Below are 26,611 nucleotides of genomic sequence, written 5' to 3'. Positions count from 1 at the left end.
GTACTCGTGGTGGCCACTGCAAAGTCACGTGATATGAGAACGCGTTGACAAGATAAGCACCTCCACTCTCGTATTAAACACATCTGTGCAGGATAAGGACATCAAAGTTTGAAAGTTATCACAATGGGTCAGGTGAGTTAATTTAATTGCTTGTAGTTACAGATAATTTGTAACAGACACCAATGACATGATAGCATACTACGTTAACCTGTAATATGTTTACTGTTTCCATGCATTGAATACTACCTGCGGACCGTCCAGTGTGTTTACATGTAGTGTCTAACCGCTATGAACTTTTGACACCAACGGTATTATTACGATATACTTCCCGCTCTCTTAGAATCAATGTGAGTGTTTATTGTTAGTCATTGCGATTATTTTCCATTTCAGTCAGATTATATGTACGAAAACGCAGTGCTGAACCATAAGATGCGATTACATTTAATTTGTTGATCGATGTGTCTGTAAACGTAGAGTAATCGCCAAGCAGGTAAAGTGTGACGAATTGACTGCATAAATAATTACATACTGTCTTCATATCGCCTCTGACAATAAGGCATTACGTTTACGCTGAATAGCTCATAAGTGAAACCCAAACACACAATATGCTTATAGATGTTATCCTGTCAGAAAGTATTTCTTTAACAATAGACAATAATTTTAATTTATTTTAATTTTAATTTGTATTTCGACGAGTATATGATACCTTTTGGCGCCTTCCGCATGACAATGTTACGTCATCATTGTAGTTTATGCTTACATGTAGCAGGCTGAAGTTGAAACATGTTTCTTGCTACTGCTTAACCATTCTAGAAATGTCAGGCATCATGTAATTGGCGATTACATCCATATAAAGGGAAATATACATAACGGGAGTGACGTGTAAATACTACATTTATACAACAAAGTTAACAGTTCGTGACACTGCATTCACGTATTTATATGCATATATATGTATAGTTTATGTCTTCATTTGCATGAGCATGAAGAAAATGTGAAAAATAACGTTTTATGATATGTTTTACTGAGCCATTATTTCGATAGAAATTTGAATCTATAACAACGTTTTATGCATGCATGTACATGTATGCTGTACTGCAGTTATATTATGTTTCTCCTCTCTGTCACTCGCCAAAAGAAGTAGCAGTAGTATTAACTCTTGTGTGTGTTATAAAGAATATGTCATCGGCAATATTTGTCCTTGTTTACTCATAACTTATAAATGATAATAACGCCTATCGACTTGGTAGATGGATTTCCAGCCAAATCAGACAGAGGCTCGTGCAATGTAAAACTATAAAACAACTGTGCTATAGGTCATATGGAGTGAAATAGTCAATACACTTCTCTCCAACGAAATCATGTATATGTGAATGAATAAATAAAGAAATTTCAGATCAAGTTTAGATTAGGTTTAAATCGAATGGACAAAAATTTAAAAAGTGACTAATACATAATCCAGCAGTAAAAGGCGTGTACCTTATTCCCACCTCCACGGTTATACATGGTGAGGTCACACTGCTGACCGTAGTGTTTCTTACCGATAGATTTACACTGGGTGTTGACCAGGTTCGTTTAACGGTTCCTTGTCTACAATCGTAGAGTTGCCGACATATTTTAAGATGGAATCATACGAGTTCGATGACTAAAGATGGTATCTGAGCATGAAACACTCAACAAACAGCTGCATGTTCAAGCAAGGATAAACACAATCTGGTGACAATAAAATTTCTGTTGAAAGTAAAATCTTAAAAACATTATGTTGCTATCTCGGGAGGGGCGCGTCAGATGTGTGTATACTCACACTGTTCATTAATATCTTCATTAGGAAATGTATTTGGATAAAACACGTGTTGTATTCATTTATTTCGATGTTATTACAGATACACATATGTTTAAGTAAATGAACTTACGATTCGGTCAGTAAGACTCAACAGGCATGCCACTGGTGTCAAGTAACATCTTATCGGAAACACATAGCTTAGAAGATTTACAGTCACACTTGAAAATCAATAAAACCCGAGGTTCAGGCTGTTTGAGGGTTCTTACTGAATTTTCAATAGTTTTACAGCCAGCATGTCACATTGACCTATTTCCAGTCAGAGGAGCTACCCCTACCTAACCTGTATAGCTCAACGATAACAACATCACTGACTTGTAGGCTGTTCACCATGCATAGGCACGCTGGTATGGTCTTCTGAGTGTCGAGTCCGGGAGGCAAACGAGACGCCATTACGTGGCTCGGCATAATTACTGAATCCATTACTGTAATTAGAGATTGAAGGTGTTAGCATGATGTCAACAACGCCCAAGTTTTCGTGGATACGGAATCGAGTCTCGGGTCAGATGCTGGAATATGCCTGACAATGAATGATAGTATGACTTGAAAAGCTGCAATCAGAAATATACTTATATATTCCATCTCTTGATAATTGCAGTACTCATGGATGTGTTTGTCTACATTTAAGAACCAAACGTTATTTTTCCGAGCTTGCCGATAAATACAGCCACCGAACACTTCCATTGTAAAATCTCTACTAAAAGTTAACAGTCCGATTCGTATGTGTCATACCAATACCTGTCTACAGTGACGTCAGGTGTTGGTGAAAAGGTACGTCACCTGCCCCACCGCTGGTACCCGTGAACAATTCACTCAAGTCAATAGCTGACTGGACAACCATTCCCCCATCCCCAATCCCCCATCCTAACAAACAACGGGAATATAATGAGTCTAAATTTGGGAATTGCCTCGGACAGCACTTTTTGTCGGTGATGCTTCCAATTTTGAAATGTCCTCCACGAGTCTAAGAAATTACTGGCAGTAGCGAAAAGCTGAAATCACCCCTCCCATGATTCCCAACACTACACGGAAAAGTAGTATTTCCAACATTTAACAATGTTAAGAAACAAACGTTGCAACCGAGGCTCATACGACCAACGTTTGAAATGTACTTAGCATTTGACCACTAACTGCGCCTTTCTTGAAATAAATGATAATCTGGGAGACAATGTAAAATATAACAAAGGTGTCATCTGTAAATATACGTAAAAGTTACAAAGGTGCTATATGTAAATATGTGTAAAATATGACAAAGGTGTCATACGTAAATATATGTAAAAATATGACAAAGGTGTCATATGTAAATATTTGTAAAATATGACAAAGGTGTTTATGGCAACCGTATTCATAACATTTATACGTCTGAAATAATTGTAAACGTTGTTCATAGATGGCACGGGTTTAAATACACTTGAAATCGTGTTCGACTAGGCTTAGATTGATCATACATTTCACAGTCTCCTAAAACCTGTATCATGGGTAAATAGACTATTACCACATTGACAGGAATTAGCATTTCTCTCGGCAATATGGTTACATTATGTTATCAGTAATGGCGCGTTACCATTGAACATCCACGTTCATGAGGTAGTGGGGTAACTGATTACATACGGCGTGGAGATCCCGTTTACCATAGACATTACATTGTGTAGACTTACTATTTCTCATCCAGGACTCACTGCCTTGAGCTGATACCAGGTTTTAGTGAGTGAGGTGGGTTTTACGCCAGTTTAGCAATATTTCAGCAATAACGCAGAACACCAGAAATGGGCGTGCACACATTTTACCCATGTGGGGATTAGAACTCGGCCAGTAGGCTCCCCAACCACCCCGATATCAGGTTTTAACTTAACACAGGCAAACAGAGTAAATGGCGATGTAAGTATTGTGCTATGAAATACTTATAACTGTTATATCATATTCCTAAGATATGTATAGTTTATGTTTATTCAAGTTAGTTAAAGGTTCCCCGAGGTTATGACACAATCTATACCTGTGACACGCCACTCCTCATGTTCAACTGAATATTTTAATATAGTTATCACTCTGTGATGTACTTTGTAAGTTCACGCGGTTCTTACATTGGCATTCCAGTTGATTCTTGTTTATGCAACATCTCGTTTGATGTATGGCCCGTCTTAAATGCACAGAAGTTGAACTCTCCTCCCATATTGATAAGCTTGATAAAATAAATCACCAGGGCCAGTTCGTTTTATAAATTATTTCTTACAAGCTAGCAAGAGCTCCATCTAGCCAATATTGATAAAGCTGTTTAATAAAATCTTTGATACTGGGGATCAGTGAAGTGCACTTTTGCTTAATATATATTCCCTGAAAGCCGGTAGGTTTTGTCTGTCTGTTGATTTTTCCAAAGAGACATTATTTACTTCTGAACAGTCTTTACTGAAGATATTTGAGGGTATGGTCGTGCCAGTTGTGTGTTATGGCTCAGATATTGGGGTATATACTACAGTAAAGAAGTAGAAAGAGCACACTTGAAATTCAAAATGAAGTTGATTCTGAAAATTGGTGTATCTACATCAGATAATATGGTATTGCTGGGGGGTGTGGGGGTGTGGGGAGGGTGGGGTGGGGGATATTTGCCTCTACAGATGGTATTCTTGACCAGAGCGATTAAGTACTGCTATCGACTCATTGCTCAACCTCCTATCAGGTTACAGAGCCAGTGTTATCAGATGCTTATGTCGGTTGATAATGTAGGCCGCACTACCTTGGTCGCACACATACACAATATCGTATTTAAATTTGGGTTTGGTTTTGTTTGGGCTTCTCAGCAGACTGGCTGCATAAAATCTTTCATCTCAAACAAAGATTGACAGATAATTTTCAGCAGTCATGGATTTCAAGATGATTTGTTTATTTTGTAAATTTAAGAATAAATATTTTTGGGGAGATTAGCTTCACATACTCTTTGCCTTTGAAGGCTGTAATATTGTTTGAAAGAAATATATATACCCGCTTATATCTTACGTTAATCGTTTCATGTGTCGTGAGATATGGTGAATTTACTGGCATCTCGGAATGTGTCTACCTTACATAGGAATGTTTGTATCTCTATAAAATATGGAAAATGAGAACCAACACTACTAACCCACAAGCACTTAGTCTTGCAGTTATTGTTGGTACACGGTGATATCTCTATCCTGCATAGTACGCGTCTATATTTACATAGGGTATGGAAATTGAGAGCCAACTTTATTAATCCATAACCAGTTAGTCTTGCAGTTATTGCTGGTACACGGTAATGTCTCTATCATACACAGTAAATGTCTGCACTTAACTATAGTATGGAAACTGTGACCCAACACTAGCAACCTAAAACACTTAACACTTCAGTTATCACTAGCACACATCATTTAAAACCAGCAATTTATAAATGTACTTTGTTGTCGGTGTAATATTTACTACAATTTTCACACCTGTCTCCATTCAGCAGCCAAATTCTCATTCATCATTATATGATATCATCAAGAAAATATGTATCATGGGCGCAAGGCCTCCTCATTAAACGCGGAAATATATTTGTGTGTCTGTCTGCCATATGACTGGAATATTGCAAGCAACAAGCAAACATACCATGGAAACAAAGCGCATTAAATCACTTTTAAATTAACATCAGAAACTGATAGCAGCACCTGGAAATGCCGAAGACGAGTTTCATAGACACATCGGGGTTATTGACCGTTTGCGTTTACTGTTGAAAACTTGATTGTTTGTTTTACTTTTAAATTATGCAAACTATACCTGCAACCCATGTATTGGTTGTATGTGAAGTCATGATGTTAAACATCTCCTTCTCACAGTAGGCAGGAGATGACTTTCAACTTATGTCAGCATCAGGCGTAAGGTTATTTCCGTTTTCTGACGTTCATACGCCTTTCCCATTTTACATTCGGATCTCAAAGTTGGCGGGAGATGACTTTCGACTAATTTCAGTAGAAGGATTAAAGTTCTTTCCGTTTTCTGAAAGTTCATACGTATTTCCTGTCTTACACGTTTGTCATGGTGATATACTGATTTCAATGTGTGAAAAGGTTCCTGGCTGATTTTGTATCAACTGAACTCTGTGTACTAAAATTCTTAAGCAGACATAAAGCTCACGTATAGTCTATCTGATATATAGATACATATCGTATCGTGACATGCTGTATATGCCTATCTCTGATGCAGACAGTATCAATTATGTCATCTCTATATATAGAATAAGAAGGTTAAACAATTTGTATGTCCAACATGCTACAGTATCTTCATGTATTTCCGCGCTTTATACATCAAGTAAAATACCATTCGTCAATTACCATGTCTCCCGTCTAGAGGCACTGAGTCCTAATAACTGACTCAATGGTCGCAGTATTGCAACTGATTAAATTGTAAAGTACATCTGTCTAAAAAAGCGGAGGTAGACGCCAGGAGGAATTTGAAATGTTGTTTATCATAGCTTTGGTCACAAGTGGATTTTCATACCAGCATTACGAAGCAATGTGCTATCGCAAAAAAGGTTACTATCAGGTTACTGCTTCAATACTCGAAGAACTATATAGCTTTGTTGAAAAGGTGTGGCTATACTTCGCAAACATTCTACCTTATGTGTGTTGTGCGTTTAGTTAGTGCAATTTAAGTGGTGGCCTGAGCGTTTCTTAATATCAGATGACTAAAATAAACATCAAATAGGTTGATGTATACACAACCAGATTAAACTTAGTCATGGAAAGTCGAGACCCAGTTTATACATACACAAGTCATCTTGACCAGCAGCTATATCTAAAAGAAAATTAGCTAGATATGCATTCAAGGAACGTTCTAATCACGGATATAGGCATATAAAGTGTTCATTGGTTTCACGATAGTGATAACCTGTTATGACCTCACTACGGGTTGTCCTGATACGATGCAGGTCCACGGAGTATGTTTGAAGACAAAACAGCGTTACGTCCAACACTCGATGTTCACATCTCTTGGGTCAGTTTGAACAACGGTCTGACGTGTGTTTACTTTTTGATAAGATAGTCTGATGTCGGTAGTCTGTGTGACAATGGATGTGATTTCCTGGGTACAGAACGCACAAGAAGAATGCGTGTATTAAGTGTGCACGATGAGCAGGTGATGTGCTCAGATCGATACCGTAAACTTTCATCCGGTGTTTGAATGCTGATCAATCAAACACAGAAAAACAATATAATTATTCAATATAGCTTCTGAAGGTCCGCTGTTACTGCATGCTGTCAATATAGCACTGAGAACTTTGCCATGATCACCCATGAGTGTTTGGATTAGACTTTATCTTTTATTAGACGAAATTAATCAATTTTTTTATATTCTTCATAGCCCTTCTTACCTTTGAAGATTCGGGTTAGAATATTCATCTCCCATGTTTGTCGTAAGAGGCGACAACGTCATCGGGTGATCAGACTCGCAAACCTGGTTGACAACTGTCATCGTATGGCCAGTTTGATAGATCTATGCTTATGCTTTTGATCACTGGATTGCCTGGTCCAGACTCTATTACTTACAAACCACCACCATATAGCTGGAATGTTGCTGAGTGCGGCAAACAAACATTTTCCATAAAACCTATCTTCGTGCCAATGAAATGGGGTAGAATTATGTCATGTGCATCTCAGAGTGACAACTTTGTGTGTTGGGTGAAGAAAATTGACTTCAGTGGAAAAAAAGAACGATAACCATCAATTTGCATCTATTAGGATAGCTACAAAGCCTACAATCACTGAGAAATTTCACGAGATAAATTTATAAGACAGCGCAATCATAAGAATGGCTTCTGTCGTTATTTTCCACAATCGCAAATTGTGCAGATCACGGGCACTGAAGTATTACATCATCAAATCATATTTTCAAGGGACTTGCAGTCCCCACAATTCCTATATGTGTAAACTTTGTAATACAACAAAATAAGCCTTGTATTCATTATGAGACAATGTGTCTAGTGGACAGTTTTGTTTATTGTATTCCCCACCATCGATGTATCATGAACTGTAAACTAGATCCGTACAACAACAATCTGTGAAATAACCATTCTAGATCTCCCAGGTCAATAGGCATACTCCTTGCCGTAGAAGCCTGTCACACTGGCGGCCCTTTAACTGAGTTAGAAGCAGAAGCTATCAGATTTACAAGGTTCCTCTCACCCACAAAATGAGCTTGTAAAATACTTCAAGGACCAATGTGTTGAAGTTAACGGCGTTTTTTTGGCACATTATTATGTCATTGTGGTGATCCGTAGCTGAATTTCATTATCTTCAGGCAAAGCGAAAGTCCTTAACATGTTGGTGCGTGTCACTCCAAAAGTGAGAATCATCATTTTAATGTATTTTGAGGATGTGTTCTAGTGGATATGTCTGTACCAATGTGTTTATGCTGTATACGTGCTTTGAGGCTGGACTGTACTTGAGGTCAAACAGGTCTGTAATGAGATCTGTTACTGGATTTTAAGAAAGCCGTATGTTTTGTTCACTCATATATATTGTACTGTTGATTTTCCGATTAGTTTTTGGGTTTGGGTTTTTATTTATTTTTTTATCTTTATTTTTATTTTTGTGCGCCTAACGCAATAAACATAACGATTTAAGATTCTACATCGAAACGTCACTTATTGTATGCTTAATTGTATGCTTCATTTTGTTATCAATTTATGCTGTTTATTTTTTTTATTTATCTAGTGGTTTATTGTTTATCTATCTTGTCCCTGCTTGTTGCTGTCTGCTTTCATACCCCAATTCACCATGGAGGTGGCACATGACTATCGTCCTGATAACGTGTTCGGTCGATTCCAACGAAAAGTGTACACAACTAGGTAAAAGGTGTCCAAAATAAAATTGCCTGCGCCTTGTAATTCTTTTTACCAGTGTCAACATAACTGCCTCTAATGGTAATCAGTTGCCATCAATAATCTCTAAAAGGGACAGGTGGGTGGATCAGTGAAGTTGTAGACTCACATTCTGAAGTACCAACATCATACCGTTTATCTCCTGTGATTAGATGGATTGTTAGCTGTCTAACATCCAAGGCCACTGTTGGTCTGCATGCACAATATGTTAATGACTAAAGCAACTCGTATCTTTCATGTTTCATAATTAGGAAAATGGAACCATTTTGGTACTTTTGTTTGATGTTAGTGAGATAGCACCATTTAGTGTCCCTTTCACAAACAAATCATTTTTATATATCTATCTTGTACATCTGAGAGACAGCGTATGGAACTTGCGGTAAGTACAACAAATTTGGGGAAAAAATCAGAAACTAAATTTTCGATGGACGGTAAAAGATGTTCTCGTTGGTAACAAATATCCTTTTATTTTATAAATGTTTATATATATGTCAAACTAAATCGTAGCGGATAGGTAGGAATTTGTTTAACTACATGTGATTTTTTTTTCCACAAAATCAGGTTTTGATTTTCTAATATTTTTTAGAGCATTACTTGTAAGAAAATATATGGAATGCCATTGGATCTGCAGGAGGAACCAGCTGAACGGGCACAATGGGGGCGACAGATAGAATTCATCTTTACTTTGGTTGGGTACGCTGTAGGCCTTGGCAACGTCTGGAGATTTCCGTACCTGTGTTATAAAAATGGAGGAGGTTCGTACTCCTGTATCTTATCAGTAGCTGATAATCTATATGGTACTTTGTAATTTATGGATTTTAAGTATAGCTGAAGTAGTTGTTCTATTTTGAATGATGTAACCATTATTCACTCTATGGAAAATAATGATAGTTATGTACGAAGATCAGTCTTGAAATTAAGCCGGACCGTTTATACAGGACAGGCTGCCTGTCCACATTGGGCAAAATTGAAAAGAATACGTGAGTAATATATATTGGTCGATATTATGTTGGAAACGTCAATTTGCTGCATTCCACCGTGATTATTAGGATATATTTTGTCTTGATTTCAGGAGCTTTCCTTATCCCCTACGTAATATGTCTGATTTTCATCGGCATCCCTATCTTCGGTCTGGAGGTTTCCTTCGGACAGTTTGGTGGGAAAGGACCAATAAGCATTTGGTATATAAACCCAGCCATGAAAGGTCAGAACAAGGACCAAGGGTCAGAACAAATTGATTGTTCGAAAAATGTATGGCAGTTATAATTGTTAATATTCTGTTATTTTTGTTGATGTCAGTCATATTTTAATGTCATTTATAGTTGTTAATGTCAGTTATCGTTGTTGATGTCAGTTTTAGGCGTTAATGTAATTTATAGCTGTTAAAGTCAGTTATAGTTGTTAATGTCAGTTATATCTTAATTTCAGTCATTGTTGATAATGTCAGTTATTCTTAATGTCAGTTATAGTTGTTAGTGTAGGTTATTGTTGCTGATGTCAGTTTTATTTGTTGTTGGTGATATTTGTTGATGTCAGGTACAGTGTTTATGTCCATGTATTGTGTTAATGTCCATGTATTGTGTTAATGTCCAGGTACTGTGTTTATGTCCATGTATTGTGTTAATGTCCAGGTGTTGTGTTAATGTCCAGGTACTGTATTTATGTCCATGTATTGTGTTAATGTCCAGGTGTTGTTTTAATGTCCAGGTACTGTGTTTATGTCCATGTATTGTGTTAATGTCCAGGTGTTGTTTTAATGTCCAGGTACTGTGTTTATGTCCATGTATTGTGTTAATGTCCAGGTGTTGTGTTAATGTCCAGGTACTGTGTTTATGTCCATGTATTGTGTTAATGTCCAGGTGTCGTGTTAATGTCCAGGTACTGTGTTTATGTCCATGTATTGTGTTAATGTCCAGGTGTCGTGTTAATGTCCAGGTACTGTGTTTATGTCCATGTATTGTGTTAATGTCCAGGTGTTGTGTTAATGTCCAGGTACTGTGTTTATGTCCATGTATTGTGTTAATGTCCAGGTGTTGTGTTAATGTCCAGGTGTTGTGTTAATGTCCATGTATTGTGTTAATGTCCAGGTGTTGTGTTAATGTCCAGGTGTTGTGTTAATGTCCATGTATTGTGTTAATGTCCAGGTGTTGTGTTAATGTCCAGGTACTGTGTTTATGTCCATGTATTGTGTTAATGTCCAGGTGTCGTGTTAATGTCCAGGTACTGTGTTAATGTCCATGTATTGTGTTAATGTCCAGGTGTTGTGTTAATGTCCAGGTACTGTGTTTATGTCCATGTATTGTGTTAATGTCCATGTATTGTGTTAATGTCCAGGTGTTGTGTTAATGTCCAGGTGTTGTGTTAATGTCCATGTATTGTGTTAATGTCCAGGTGTTGTGTTAATGTCCAGGTACTGTGTTTATGTCCATGTATTGTGTTAATGTCCAGGTGTCGTGTTAATGTCCAGGTACTGTGTTAATGTCCATGTATTGTGTTAATGTCCAGGTGTTGTGTTAATGTCCAGGTACTGTGTTTATGTCCATGTATTGTGTTAATGTCCAGGTGTTGTGTTAATGTCCAGGTGTTGTGTTAATGTCCAGGTGTTGTGTTAATGTCCAGGTGTTGTGTTAATGTCCAGGTACTGTGTTTATGTCCATGTATTGTGTTAATGTCCATGTATTGTGTTAATGTCCAGGTGTTGTGTTAATGTCCAGGTGTTGTGTTAATGTCCATGTATTGTGTTAATGTCCAGGTGTTGTGTTAATGTCCAGGTACTGTGTTAATGTCCATGTATTGTGTTAATGTCCAGGTGTCGTGTTAATGTCCAGGTACTGTGTTTATGTCCATGTATTGTGTTAATGTCCAGGTGTTGTGTTAATGTCCAGGTACTGTGTTTATGTCCATGTATTGTGTTAATGTCCAGGTGTTGTGTTAATGTCCAGGTATCGGCTATGCTGGAGTGCTGGTATCAATAGTCATCAGCATCTACTACGACGTCATCATTGCCTGGGGACTTTATTATTTCTTTGCCTCTATGACGGATGTGGTGCCATGGTCAAAGTGCTCGCAGTGTGAATGCCTTACATTTGGAAAGAATGTCACCCCGGGTTATGACAACGCCACCGGAATCAACTGCAGTAAGTAATACTACCTTTAACATTTGCAAAGCCCAGCCCCGCATATCTTAATGCAAGGTATGTTACTTGATGTATAAAGCCTCTTTACAAGGTCCAGCCATACATATAGGAAATTGGTCTATGATGAGGATGTGAGTCACTGAATTGTCTGGTCCAGAATCGATTATTTACAGACCACTGCCATATAGCTGGAACGTTGCTGAGTGCGGCAAAGAAACATTTCACATAACAACCTCTGTTTGTGCCAGTGAAATGGGGCAGGATTATACCTTATGTACCTGATACAAGAGTAACCTTAGAGATTATTTTCATGGCACCAATCGACCAATTTGTAAATCATGGAACGAGTCCATGACAAATAAACAACACATGTCAGTAGCAGGTATGGGATCCACAAGATGCAATGCCATACTGAAACCAAGGATCCATGCTAGCTGAGGCATTTAATTCAAATTTGACCCCACATAATAATATTCTATTGAGTCCATAACTTCATAAGCTACAACAACAACAAGCCATACAGAACCTAAGCAAAGAATATAGTACACTTTCGGAGGAATAATAGGTTATCTATTACGCGTGAATTTAGCTTGACAATCCGCCGCCTTTGCAAGATAATTTCAACATATTTTCAGGAGGAACAGATAATTACATTTGAGATACTGGTATTTTGTATATTGTGTAGCCTTCCCTCGCCAAAGTGTAAACAAATGGCGGCATTAGACCCTAAACATGACTTTGTATGTGACCAAATAAACAGTAGTCATGTAATCGTCAATCATGTTGCATACAGATCGTAAATGAAAGCTACAAACCCCTCACGTCTACAAGAAATCTCCGTTTAGTCAGACTCGACAGTGCAATTCCGACTATATGATGATCATGCGTTTATGAATAATTATCAAGGTGAGTGTAACCTATGCCCGCCGTTGGCAGCCAAGACTAACACTCGTCAACTGTACGCCTGAAAAAAACAAACAAACAAAAAGCACGGAAACGTATGGAACTCGCTATATGTCAGGGATGATACCCTCAACATGTATTTCATAGAAGTATTAATGATCCAATAATTCTATGATAGCCATGTTCATATGGACATCGGACAATATTAGTCACATTAGTAACACATATGCTAAAATAATTATTATTGTGGTATTGTATAAGTTTTGGTATTGGTTACATTTTGTTACTATTAGCGTCTTCCAATTCATATTTCAGAATAGCATGCGATAGCCTGCTAATTGTATCAAAATGATATTGTCAACATTCAGTTTGAAATGTATATATAGATCTATGTAGTTGTTGAAGATTATTTATTGTTGATATCATGTGTTTCAGCCGGATGGACAGGAGATCCAAAATCGTCCAGCGAAATATATTACAAGTGAGGTATATTTTCATACGAAAACTTCATAGTTTTTGCAACTCTCCAGGTTGTGATGCTCCGTGTTTACAAGCGTAGAAGAATCGGCTTGAAGACGCCTTAAATGTTTCTCTTTGTCCGATCGTGACATATTCCAAGTTAAAACAATTAGTTAACCACAACTAGCCGTAAAATTATTCGGGATGAAAAAGCGAACAACTGCAAATATCACGATTTACAATTTATGAAAAAAGGCTTTTAAAATGGCACGGTGTAAACTAGAGGCAAGATGTTGTAATGCCATAGGATATAGCCATGGAGGCAGTGATAGTGGCAACAACCTAACATGCATATAATTGCATGCAATGACATATTTACAGGGAGGTTGTGCTGCAACAAACGGCCAGCATAGCGGAGACGGGGGACATCAACTGGCAGGTCATGCTGTGCAACCTTCTGGCTTGGCTCATTGTTTTGATTGTCTTAGCCAAAGGGATCCAGTCGCTTGGAAAGGTATATCCTGGCGTAATGGGTTTTCGATCGGATAGCGATAAAATATTTCGTGAACGAAAAATAAATATAATCTTTTAATGTCGTACGGCCTACCTTCAGACAAGATGAAGTTTATTTCACAAACTGTTATATTTACATGCATATGACGCATTCTCTATCGTTAATCCGCCACTGCTGTCGAGGCAATATCAAAGTTTCGCCGGACATGACGTCATTCGTTGGCTGAATATTTTTAACAATGTTATGATAGTACGGCATGCCCATTGTATCAAACACTTGCATTGTGCTGTCAAACATTTCAAACTGCAGAGATAATAAAGAATTTGCCTTTCTAAATTGCTCTAAAACAGTGTTAAGTGTAGCCGGGAACAAAAAACCTGCGGCAGTAGATTTCCCACGTCATTTATTGTGGTGAGTACCATATGAGACATAATACCCAGGCATTCCCCGTCCAGCTACTATACAGTCTTATCCTCATTATCTAGAGCCTCGTAATTACACTGTCGGTGACTGGCCTTCTTTGCGTTGATAGCCCCCTATAGACAAAATAATATAAACGGCACCAGCGTCTGGAAATGAATTTTGCAATTCATTATCGATTTTACGTAATCTATTTTCTGATTTTGGCGTGCCATAAAAATAAATCAATCAGCGTGGTCACATGACCAGTAACGTGATCTTGTAAGGTAGTATGTAAACTAGGCAGGAGAAATATTAATGTCATTTTCGGAGTAAAGGTTTAGGATGTTTATGCATTTGATCATGAGGCGGTTATTGCATTAATGATTCCCGAGTTAAAATTAATCTTTGATTTTTAATTGTTGTTGACGCATGAGACTTTGATTCATAATATATTTGTGTCCCACCAATAGCGGGGATCGTGTTGTTGACATGCAAGCTGCTGCTCATGGATTTTCCGGCATTGTCGCGTTATAAATGGGAATCGTAATGACCGATCGAAAACATATGACGATCGGAAACGTATGACGTTGCGATAATAACACTAAGTCAGAAGAAATATAACAACGTATGATAATCAGTGTGAGCATGTTTATAGTACATCGTGAACATGCACAGTGAATGGTTTTGTTCTGGATATCAAAGGGGATATGTGTAAGGAATAAGGAAATGTGCATGTCCTAACGGCAATAAAACCCATCTGACTCGGCATGTCTTCATGCGAGACACGTCTATTTTCACTCTTCACTCGAGTAATTGTTGGAGTACAAACCAATACACGGAACAGTTAAATCTATGTTTTTATTTTCAACGTGTCAAAAACACGAGAACATGTTTCTTCTCGGTAGTTTCGGCAGACGGACTTTAGACGTGTTTACACGTGTTGAGGACTTTTTTTGAGGAGTTTTATAGCGCATTCTACCATTCAGTATTCATGCAGTCCAAGTTGTGTATGGGATATGTTCAAGCAATTGCTTCTATGCTGTCGATTTTAAGTCGTATATTTTATGTTGGTACATATTTCAGATTGTCTAATAAACTATATGTATAATCAGCCTGCCTATACCGTGTGATAGTGAGTCACAATTCATCGTCACTTCGGCAATATTTCACCCATATTTATTGGTAAATTATAACATATGCTCACCGAATAACAGTAAAACCGACTACAATATCACAACATCGAGAAATAAAACTAGGATATATCCCTAAATTAGGTCTTCTGATTAGGACAGTGCAATGTAAAAAGGGGCTGAGGATCGACAACAATCAGAAAGTAGACAACCACTCTAAGGACCATGGGGAGTTACAATACTTTTGCTACCTGCATGGACCCTATATTTCATGTCATATATGTCAGGTTGTCTATATCATATGATATATTTCAGGTTGTATATTTCACTGCTACCTTTCCCTACATCCTCCTGACGATCCTACTGATTCGCGGAGCGATGCTGGATGGAGCTATCGATGGAGTAACCTTCTATCTCACACCAAAATGGGAAAGACTCACGGATGCCACAGTGAGTCTTTGACAAAGGTTCATCCTGAATTTAGGGAGTGTAGGGGTCAAAATATATTCTTCATGTTTTTTGAAATTTTTTGATAAATGATACCTGGCATTAGCATATGAGCAATACCGACGCCTAACAAATTAAAAGAGCCGTATTTTCTTACTTGACGGTACTATACGATCACTACTGACTGATCATCTGCTCAACAAATATCACGAAATAACTATGCAGTCATAAGTTAAATGAATTAGAAAGTCAACATCTTAAGACAAGGTTTTCTTTGATAGGCTACACAGTCAACTCTGGTAAAGAAAGAATTAGAGACAATATTGACGTTGTTGTTGAAACCACAGAATTTTTAGCAAACTGAGCTAGGTATAATATATGACATGGCATTTGGTATAAATATAGGGTTTCCAGTACATGTCATACGGTAACAACAGTGTATGACTAGTTTCCAACAATATTGAGTGTCTCCAGTAGTGAGTGAGTGATTTAAAATGTATCTTCATGATAGCCATGACTTGAGATATCGAGAACAAAGTTTGACATTCACAACGAACATACATGTATATGACATACACATGTGAACAAAGGACAGTATTTATCAATCAAATCAATTTCCTTTTAAACAACAATAATTAAGTGAGAACATATATCATTAAAGAGACCCTTCTTAGTTAGTAATTTGAAATAGTTAATATGCTTTGTGACGGTGTCTCCAGTATATGACTCTCGATTAATATATATACTCCGTGTATATGGCCAGGTATAAAACATGATTATTACTCAACAATAATCCCACTTTAAGGTATGGAGCGACGCTGCTGTCCAGATCTTCTTCTCACTCAGCGCCTGCCAAGGCGGCCTTGTGGCCATGTCAAGCTACAACAAATTCTCCAACAATGTTCTTAGGTATTTTTCCCCAAACTAAGCCTCTAGTTTTACATGTCAGCATGATATTAGGAGGGTCTGATTTCCCTGTTGATCTTCTAAACCTGACCTCGATCAAATTACACATATATTCATTCTTATGCTTTTCGATTACCAGCTTAAATTACTGACAGGTACAAAATGTTCTTATGCTCATTTTCTCGCACCAGCTTCCTCGTTTAAGTTCGCTCATCTCCTGTATTTATACCCTATGTATCTAGGTGCATTATGGCCCGATCTATTGATTCATGTGCGTTTAATCACAGATAACTACCTGTGAAGATACGAGTTACAATTACTCTTCAGTAGCCCATGCTTGCCGTAAAAAGCGACTAAGGGGATCGGGTGGTCAGGTTCCTGTCATGGTTGACGCATGTCATCGTACCCGAATGGCGCACATCGAAGAACATGCAGTTGATCACTGGATCGTCTGGTCCGCACTCGTTTATTTACAGACCGCCGCCATATTGCTGGAATATTGCTAAGTGCAGCATTTAACAACACACCAAACAGCCTATCATACATGATCCTTTTCATGAAAAATAAACTTTAATCATCGGCATAAATGTCCCGAACAACTTTCTCTTCTGTTATAATATTCCACATATTGTTCGAACTCCATTGCTTTATAGTCAGGTTGGTACTTGTGTTTATACAGAGATGCTATCATGATCCCGGTGATAAACTGTCTGACGAGTTTCTATGCTGGCTTCGTGGTGTTCTCGACGCTGGGGTACATGGCCAATATACGGGAAGTGCCTGTTGCAAATGTCACGACAGGAGGTAGGAGGAATCACGAGGCAATGCATGTCTCAGTCATATGGTATAATTCAGTACTTTTGGACAGTTTGACGTTCTTTCGTGATACAAAATGATTCTCGTTGCGATGATGTGATAAGACTTACGTTATTCATGCATGTTATAGACATATGTGTGTCTGTGTCTGTGTCTGTGTGTGTCTGTGTCTGTGTCTGTGTTCGCATATCGAAAATGTTGTATTACACTATGTGCTTCCACGGGATACAGTATCACACGATATGTAGTGATTTGAAGTGACAGTCATGATACATGGCTCTGTGAATAGCTGTAATATAGCCGATGCGGCCTAAAGCTTTAACTATTCATTCCCAGTAAGTAGCACTGAGTTTCTAGATCACGGACCACAAATGAAAATTCAGTGAGTTAAAAGCCTGCTGTTTCCTTGTTCACCATACTCACCTTGTTGAACACCTCCATGGTATGATGATTTCTATACTCATCGTGTTGAACACCTCCATGGTATGATGATTTCTATACTCACCTTGTTGAACAACTCCATGGTATGGTGATTTCTATACTCATCGTGTTGAACACCTCCATGGTATGATGATTTCTAGACTCATCGTGTTGGATACCTTCACTTTGTGATCTGCACTTCATTTACATGCTGAACTTTACGCGTTTAGTATGCCAACAGAAAACATTTGATGGTTTAGCTGTCAAAAGTATTCACTTATTACTTAAGTGTAGAGGGAACTGAAACAAGTAGGACAAAATATACTTACCCTAAAGAAACTGAGTACATAGTTTCGACTTGTTCAATAAATAGAAACACTGAAAAGGGACCCAGTAAAGCTCGTTAAACATAATGTTTCGATCCTTGCCATCATCAGTTCCTAAGTGATGGGATATTAGTGCATTTAACTGGAGATCACGTCGTTAACGACATGATTGTATGTGACCTTTGTCTAAAATAGTCTGATTCCAGCGATATCCAGTTAGGTGCAAGACCATCTATTTTGGGGGTTGGGTTGAGAGCGTGAAACGATGTTATTGCGAACAATGAAAGGTTATCGAAAATGCTGAAAATAAGTCTTCAAGAAAACAGTTTAACTAGTCCATTTAATGGCCTGTATTTTTGGAGATATATACAAAAATGCAAGTAGATGGAAATAAATGAAAATGTTAAGCTTGAAATTCAAATTACCAGTCTAAATTAATTACACTTCCTCACAAGATATCGTGTACAGATAGGAGCAGCTTCTACTTTATTCCTGTATATAAATGATAAACCGATATGCTTATAGATTAGAAACTGTTGTACGTGAAATTGTAATTGCATTGCATTTTCAGAAGCACACTGTAGGTGCAGTGCATTACATACTTATATAATGGATGGTGTTTAGTGGGTTTTTGTGTGTTTTAGGAACCGGCTTGGCTTTCATTGCTTATCCAGAGGCTCTGTCCAACATGCCCATCACCCCGTTATGGTCCGTATTGTTCTTCATCATGCTGTGCACCCTTGGTTTCAGTTCACAAGTGAGTTATACTACTGTATCCCTTCGTTCATAACACTGGGTTTTAGCATTACTACGCTTTACTGTAAACTGCACGTTGAAACTCTTTGTGTACCATTCGGGTTCTCCCCCTGATCAGGATGAAAATGCAAGCAGCATCTTTTTTCCGACAACATAGGTCGGAAAATATTCATAGGAGTTTTAGTTAACGTATGCAGTGTTAAAACTATTGTTTTCACATAAAAACACTAAAAAAGCAATACCTTCAACAGCTTACGTTTGATTTCACAATATATCCTTCACCTTGAGAACTGGAAAACAGTTACGAAAGTGTAAATTCTGTTCCTTGGGGGCCACAATATACACGGGCGCATGGTAGATGTTCCATAGTCCACGACGATGTATGACACAGGATGCAGTGTAGGTCAAGTGGCGCTTCAGTGTAATCAGACCTACATACGGACATTGGCGGTTCAAGGGGTCTGTGTGATGCTCGAAATTAGCCGTGCCTCAGGAAATCCCTATAGAAGTTATTAGATATATTGGCAGGAAATTAGTAAGACTTTTAAAGTTAACGTATGTATGATATATTTCTCACAATACCTGATGTAAACGTAGGGTAAAGTGTTGATCGATGTTTTGGAGAAGTGTTTTCCCGATAGGGGAAGAAAGGGCAATGGCCTAAGCTGAAGTCTAGATTTGGTAAAATCGGGAAAGACATGTAAACTATTTCTGTTAGATGACGTTCTAAACTTCACCTCTTCAATTTATTTTAACTATGTTGCAAATGTGATCACGTCACATGTTCACACCTAGCGACTTTAGGACCATACATTAATGCCAACATTTCAAGGATCCGTAACTTATACTATATTTCGAACTGGCTTACAAATTCATTTTTCGACTACGAATTCATAATGTTTTTTTAAATTATCAACAATATCACATGCAATTTAACAATGCATAAATTTTTATTCGGTGTAATTGTAAATTTTACTTCGACGCTATAACTAATCTTGAAAACGTTTGTCTCATGAAAACAGAAATCATATGTGTGTTTTTATTTTATGTCGCTGGGTTTATGCCAAGGATTGGATGTGACTTATCAGTTAATAAACCTACTTTCCTTTCAGTTTTCAATCGTTGAGACCGTCATGACAGCTATGATCGACGAGTTTCCACAATATATAAGCACACCGAAGAGAAAACTTTTGTTCCGAGCCAGTGTCTGTTTGGGAGCATTCTTACTGGGCCTGCCAATCGTCACACAGGTGAGGCCATGAACATGTTGTATACACCCACCTGGAATGAAGGCTTCAGTGTACATGTATGCTTTGTGCGGAATCTCTTTTGGTATATATGCATATTGCATTACATTTAGTCTGTTGCATCGTCACCAGTTCCGTAACCTTTATTCATGATGCATTTGAGGATGATTCAGATGTGATACCTGCTTAGAAAAATGATGAACACAATTTATGATATTTCATTTATAAAACGTTCATTACTGTCTTTAAAGGTGGGATCATCCTCTGTCCTAAGCCAACTGGAAAATTCCTGTACAGACCCTGATATGGATTAATCCAAACTACCTAGTTTCCAGTTAAATAAATTAAATTTGAATAAATTAAGCCTGTAAAGATAAGCAACCAGCTCCGTGTGACTACAGGCTGTCATCTCCGAATGTCGACCTTAATCAGGCGACTCGTACAGTACTCGTTGAAAAGGGAGAGACATATATCTCCGCGTGGTGAATTGGTGCTTTTATGTTCTCTGAAATATCCACCATCGTGAATTTTCGTTTTTAAAGGCACTATATCACTGCAAATAAATAATGATACTATCAGACCTCAGGGGAGGTACGATATAATTTAACCCCAAAACAATTACGTAGTTAGATTTAATTTACAGTGTTAAATTAAACGTTTCGAATGAATTAATGTAAACTGACTCTCGCTTTCTCTACCGGCCGAACATCATTTCAAACGACCCCCAGAGAGCTATGTCCCTTGGAGCGCTCTTTTCAAATATCCTACGCACAACGTGATTGAAATTCGTTTGGCAAGCACGGACAACAGTGCGTGCGATAGTTTTCGATGTACGGAGCAATTGTTTACATTTCATATATGGCAAGTGTTCTCTGTTTAGAAGAGTTTGGTTTTAATTATCGATTTGAAGTCGTGCGGGATAATCAGTCTTTAACTGCAGCAATGGGAAGCGTATGAGTGCATATGCCCCAGTATATATGGTATAAGCCAACATATTGTCGATAGTGCGTCACAGGGTACCATTAAGAATCCGAAAGTATCATGTAGCTGTGTGTGATATACTAAACGCTGGATGCTGTTCATCTGGTAGAGAATAACCTTTCTGTGTAATATACAGAGCATCGTATCGCCTGTGAGTGTCCTGATTGGATTGCATCTGTTTACTTACACAGTGGATAATATCTCCTTAATTGTAGAGAGGATATGTTTGTATTAAGGGCGGATCCTATCTTATCATGTCTGTATAATTGTAGAATCGATTTGTCTGTTTATTCTAATTTGATGTCTAATGTTAAGATGGTTTTGTTTCTTTCAAGAGCGGGTCCTACCTGCTGGATCTCGTGGACTCTTATATCCTGGGCTTCCCGACTCTCTTCATTGCCTTGTTCGAGTTGATTGCCATATCATACATTTACGGTGAGTGCATTGCTTTGTAATTCCGGCTGTTTGTTTTAATCCAAATGTATGTATAAAACCTTTTCCCAGTGTAAGTAGATAAGGCTGACTTACATCCTCAGGCAATACAACAATATTTATCAATCTGTGTATGGCCCTTTTTCCAAAGATCGTAAAAATCAAATTAGGAAATTCCCAAGCATAACACATTTTCAGTGACTCTCTGTGAAAACCTTGTTCGATGTATTTTCATTATACCTGAAAAACGGTAGTATGAGATGAGACGAAGTCTGTTGTACAGCGTTATTGCAAAAATGGACTGTTCTGAATATTTCTGCAATAAATGGATCACAGTGATTAAATGATATCTTCTTTCGACAGTAAAAGGATGGTACGCCGTTTAAATATACGATCAGAATGCGAAAAGAGAACAGGCTAGGGAGTCTCTTTTCCTGTCCTACATCTGTTAGTTCAATTGTAGGATGATAAACAACCTTTCTGATCTAATATTACAGTATGGATTTTCACGTAATTGTAACCATCAATAAAGTGTATTAAGTTTAACGCAATGGTTAATGCTTTTTTCTGGTATTACGATTTCGTTTTGTACAATCATAATTGTCAACTGTCTCTTAAAAAACTAGATAATACATTTGACGTTTAAGTTAATGGTGAGCGAAGAAATAAAACGTTAAGAATACACCGAACATATCTTGGCCATTAGAATCATAAATAAATGGGGAAAAAACATTTCTATTGTCACACGAAGTACAAAAACGCAGATTTATGTTGTGTAATTCCAAACGTATCATGTGTTTATGAATCATGATAAACAGTGATGACAGCAGGTATAGTACATCTTTCTCCATTGATGGCATCCGTCGCAAATAGCTGCATCAGATACATACATTTGCTGCTGATGTGTTCAGTTGGAAATGTCATCCCATATTTCTGCCATAAATTTATTTGAAATATTTATTGGGGTCTCGATTTTGTCGCTTTGATCAAACCAAAATCAAATCCGTATGACCCTGTTTGAAATCTTCAAAGAACGGGCATGTTTGTACCTTAAACGCTCTGGAAGGCAGACACCAAAGGATTTATTGTCGTAAATAAGGCATTTCATGCGTGGAAACGCTCTACTCTTGGAATAAGTTAAATGGTTCTGACTTCATTCTTGGCATCTATGCTTGTTTTCGGCGTTTGCTGTAGTTGTAGTGTCTTGAGAAAGGCGATAAAGGGGAGACATTGGTGCCACGATATCCACTCGTTTGTGGTGAAGTACGACTTGGAGAGAAGTAAAATAATGCTTGTTGTTTTCTGTTGTAGTTGCTCATATGCAACTAAAAATATAACCACATTCAATTCCAGTTAGCTCTAGTAAACGTGTTTCGTCGTCTACACGTGAATTTGGCTCCATAACAGAGTATTTCTGTCACAGCTGTCACATACAATAGACCATTAACTGTCAGAGACATCCAAAACTCTATCATCCATTTTGTCTGCCAAAGAACAAGGGAACTGAAAAGGCTCTAGAAGCGCTGTTTTCTGTTTCCATGCTCAAAGTCTTGAAGTCGAAGTAAACGTCCTAGGATTTGATTGCAATGTCTTGGTGAGGTCATCAGGGGTTATGTCTCCTCTATTTCAGGTTACAGCAACTTCGCCAAGGATGTGGAGGCTATGGTCGGGAGAAAGCCCTACATTTACTTCACCATTTCCTGGCTTGTTATATCGCCACTGCTAATTCTGGTGGGTGATTTTTATGTGTCCAGTAAGGTGAAATTTCTATCGCGACGTATTGCTTGTCTTTTGTTACCAACCTTGGGAATTTCATAGCTGTAAGACAAGTTGTAAATGGTCGAGTCTTGACTGGACGATCCAGTGATTTACTGCAAGACGCAACTGAAATATGATGAAATGTATCAAGCAAATCAGCAAGTCTGACCACTCGATCTTGTTAGTCGCCTGTTTCAAGAATTATAGATTCAAGATATTTGTCAGAAACAATTTACTTCCCATTTACACTGGTTTCTTTACACGAAAAATCGATCGCCACGTTGTCGAGTATGTTTTTGTCTATAATTTGTGAGGTGAGATGACCTGAATTCGGCGATTATGTAAGTTACTCTGAGAATGTCGGGCCGTGATCCCTAAGATAACACATATTAGATTTAGGATCTAGGATCTAGGATTTGCTTGTCGTTGTTCTCGTCACTCTACTAATGGCGGCGCCTTATGCAGAGTGTCTCACAAAAACACAAAGTACAAAACAGTTTTATGATGGCATTGCGTTGTTTAAGACATGTATATTGCTTGCAGGCGGTGATTGTATTTAAAGGCATCCAGTATGAACCTTTAACAGCTAAAGGAGAACCAGTATGGGCAGAGGTGATTGGCTGGTTTGTGGCCATGTCCCCAGTAGCCATCATTGTCATAGTGTTCCTGTGGTATACATGTCAAAATGGCATTTGGCAGGTAGGAAATATTATCTATCTATGGAGCAAGGACCAATGACTTGTAAGATACATTCTGGTTTTAATACGAATTGTGTTTCTTTGCAATTCAGACAAAGCAAACTTGGCTTGGGTCAGTTTTCAGTTCTGGTAGTAATGGTCACCTTTAATGAAATCATTTTACGCATTAAATACAATTTTAATGTGAGTAAATTATGTTAGCCTCACAAATGGTTAAAGTAAAAACCACCTTCCATGTGAACTGGGTGTGGCGAGAGGACCCAAGCCACTCTTCCTACAACCGTGTTGACGAAGTTATTAAGCTATAGAAGCGGGTAGAAAGCGATGTACGAAGAATATAAGGAGTCGATGTAAGTTATGTCTTGAAAGTTCTACGTCAGCTGGCATTGTGCCAACGTCCATATACAGCATGACATTCTCTATCTACAGAGGCTTCTGGAACTCAACATGCATTCAGACGAATGGAGAGAGCGACGAAACTTAAGCACGTTAACACACCTTCACGTGCCCACAGCGGGAAGAATTAACCTTGGCTATACGACTGAATCTGAGCCGGCGAATGGGGGGTACAGCATGGATGTAAAACCATCACTATCTCAAGATGGCGGCACTGACTCAAACATCGGTAACCAAGATAGCGGTTATGTCCCCTATTTCATGGACCCAGACAAATCCCTGGCGGAACATGAGAGACAACGTACTTACCAGGAGGAGTCGACAAAGTTTTAGGCATCATTAATTTGTAATTTGATGTGATTAAAAATTGTCTCTTCCCAGTAAACAGTTACATGTGGGCTTGCTATACAAGTTATTAAACGTCATGTTAACGGTTGGAGAGGGGGGTGGGGGGGTGGGCATTTTTAAAATCTTTAATCAACTTATCAACTTGTCCGGAATATCCACGTCAGTACACGTTATACATTACCTCATTGTGGTCCTGTAATAACAGCAATTGGGTGCATGATTACGTTCAGAGCTTTGCCTTATATTAAACAGTAATCAGAAAACGGCAAGAGAAAACGGCATTTTGATTAAAATATAAAGGAGCCCAACTCAAATCTAGATTGGTTGGGTACGTCTAGATTGCCTCAGCTCCAGAAATTAAGAATTGTTCTCGGTTTCTTTTGGATTTCATATATTTTGCTTTGTAAGTATGCATTCTGAAATAGGACAACGGTATTTCTGGAACTAAATGTCAGTCAACCCCAAAGTTCCTGATCAGATATACTGGGATCATATACACTACCTGAAATACATGTAGAATGTACACAGCAGAATGTAGGTGTTTGTGATTTATTTACACAAAGGTCATGTTCATAAAGGGTTGATTTAGAATTGTAGATGATGAACTGTATATAGGATACTGTATTATAGTAAACTATAAATAATAATAACAAAGTTAGTCCCACAGAGTCGATTGTACAGGTCTGCTGCATGCGTTTACAGACCTAATTACAAAGGGGTGATGTCTCACGTTCACACATGCCACACATTACACGGTACAGTCTTTCACGTGCACGCATGCCACACATTACACAAGTACAATGCTTCACGTGCACGCATGCCACACATTACACAAGTACAATGCTTCACGTTCACACATGCCACACATTACACAAGTACAATGCTTCACGTTCACACATGCCACACATTACACAAGTACAATGCTTCACGTTCGCACATGCCACACATTACACAAGTACAATGCTTCACGTTCACACATGCCACACATTACACAAGTACAATGCTTCACGTTCACACATGCCACACATTACACCACTTAAGACTAGAGAATGGCACACGATTGTGACTACATTGTAATGATGTACGCACGAAAACAGGCACGTGATTCCCCAAAGAATGAACTAAAGAACAGTTCAGAAAATATTTAGGTAAAAGCATTCAAATGAAAATGAACACATGGTGACAGATATTTCTTCTCCATACTACAAAATACATATTTCATCTGATAAGTACATTTTTGGAAACGTCTTTGTACATGTTTCACTCAGTCTTTTCTGTGCCGTAGTTTTACAGGCAGGTCGAAAAATCACTGTAGACCATTTTTCCGATAATTTTCTTGCATCTGTGCATGGTCAGGGTTTTCAGGGTCAAATCACACACTACTCACTGACAATTGTAAACCTGAAATTTTCATGCCATACTCAAGTCATCTAACAAGGGGGATAACTGAACGAACAGCTTTGCTCTGAATGAAATCCATGTGGTGATGCATTCTCAAAACATCCATTATTATTGTATCAACATTGATTCAATACCATATATCTCCCAGCTTCGACAATGCTGCATTGAAAGTACAGTTTCCCCTACTTTTTTTAAGAGTATATTCTATATATATGTTTCGTGGCTTGTTTGAGAGGGCCTGGAATATTTCATCATAATTGTTATCCATCAATTATTGTTGTGCATTCCTTGAACCAGTTGTACTCGAAGGCCATATGTTAATCAGCATCTGGTTGTAACCGTCTCATTGTTCATTGTTTTAGTTCATACACTGATTAATTGTACATGCGAGATTCAACAACAGAGAGGTGATTAAACGTTTTTCAAAGA

General features: G+C 38.1%; 1 protein-coding gene across 1 annotated transcript; it reads left to right on the top strand.

Annotated features, from left to right (window-relative positions):
- Window positions 1-49: 49 nt before the first annotated feature.
- LOC137298165 (sodium- and chloride-dependent glycine transporter 2-like) lies at window positions 50-26,611 on the top strand. Its single transcript, XM_067830309.1, has 15 exons — window positions 50-132; window positions 9,337-9,460; window positions 9,778-9,909; window positions 11,648-11,842; window positions 13,181-13,226; window positions 13,586-13,718; window positions 15,566-15,700; window positions 16,503-16,606; window positions 17,283-17,407; window positions 18,810-18,922; window positions 20,034-20,171; window positions 21,485-21,584; window positions 23,212-23,312; window positions 23,883-24,038; window positions 24,467-26,611. Exons 1-15 carry the CDS (start codon window positions 124-126, stop codon window positions 24,764-24,766), a joined length of 1,911 nt encoding a protein of 636 aa, XP_067686410.1. The 5' UTR covers window positions 50-123; the 3' UTR covers window positions 24,767-26,611.

Source organism: Haliotis asinina, chromosome 10 (genome assembly GCF_037392515.1).
Source record: "Haliotis asinina isolate JCU_RB_2024 chromosome 10, JCU_Hal_asi_v2, whole genome shotgun sequence".
NCBI lineage: Eukaryota > Metazoa > Mollusca > Gastropoda > Lepetellida > Haliotidae > Haliotis > Haliotis asinina.
This window is presented reverse-complemented; position numbering and strand designations above follow the sequence as displayed.

What these genes read in the sequence shown, in the direction of transcription:
- LOC137298165 (XM_067830309.1), top strand. An exon ending in TGCAAATGTCACGACAGGAG is followed by an intron (nt 17,408 to 18,809) that starts GTAGGAGGAATC and finishes TGTGTGTTTTAG; the next exon opens with GAACCGGCTTGGCTTTCATT. An exon ending in TATCGCCACTGCTAATTCTG is followed by an intron (nt 23,313 to 23,882) that starts GTGGGTGATTTT and finishes TATTGCTTGCAG; the next exon opens with GCGGTGATTGTATTTAAAGG.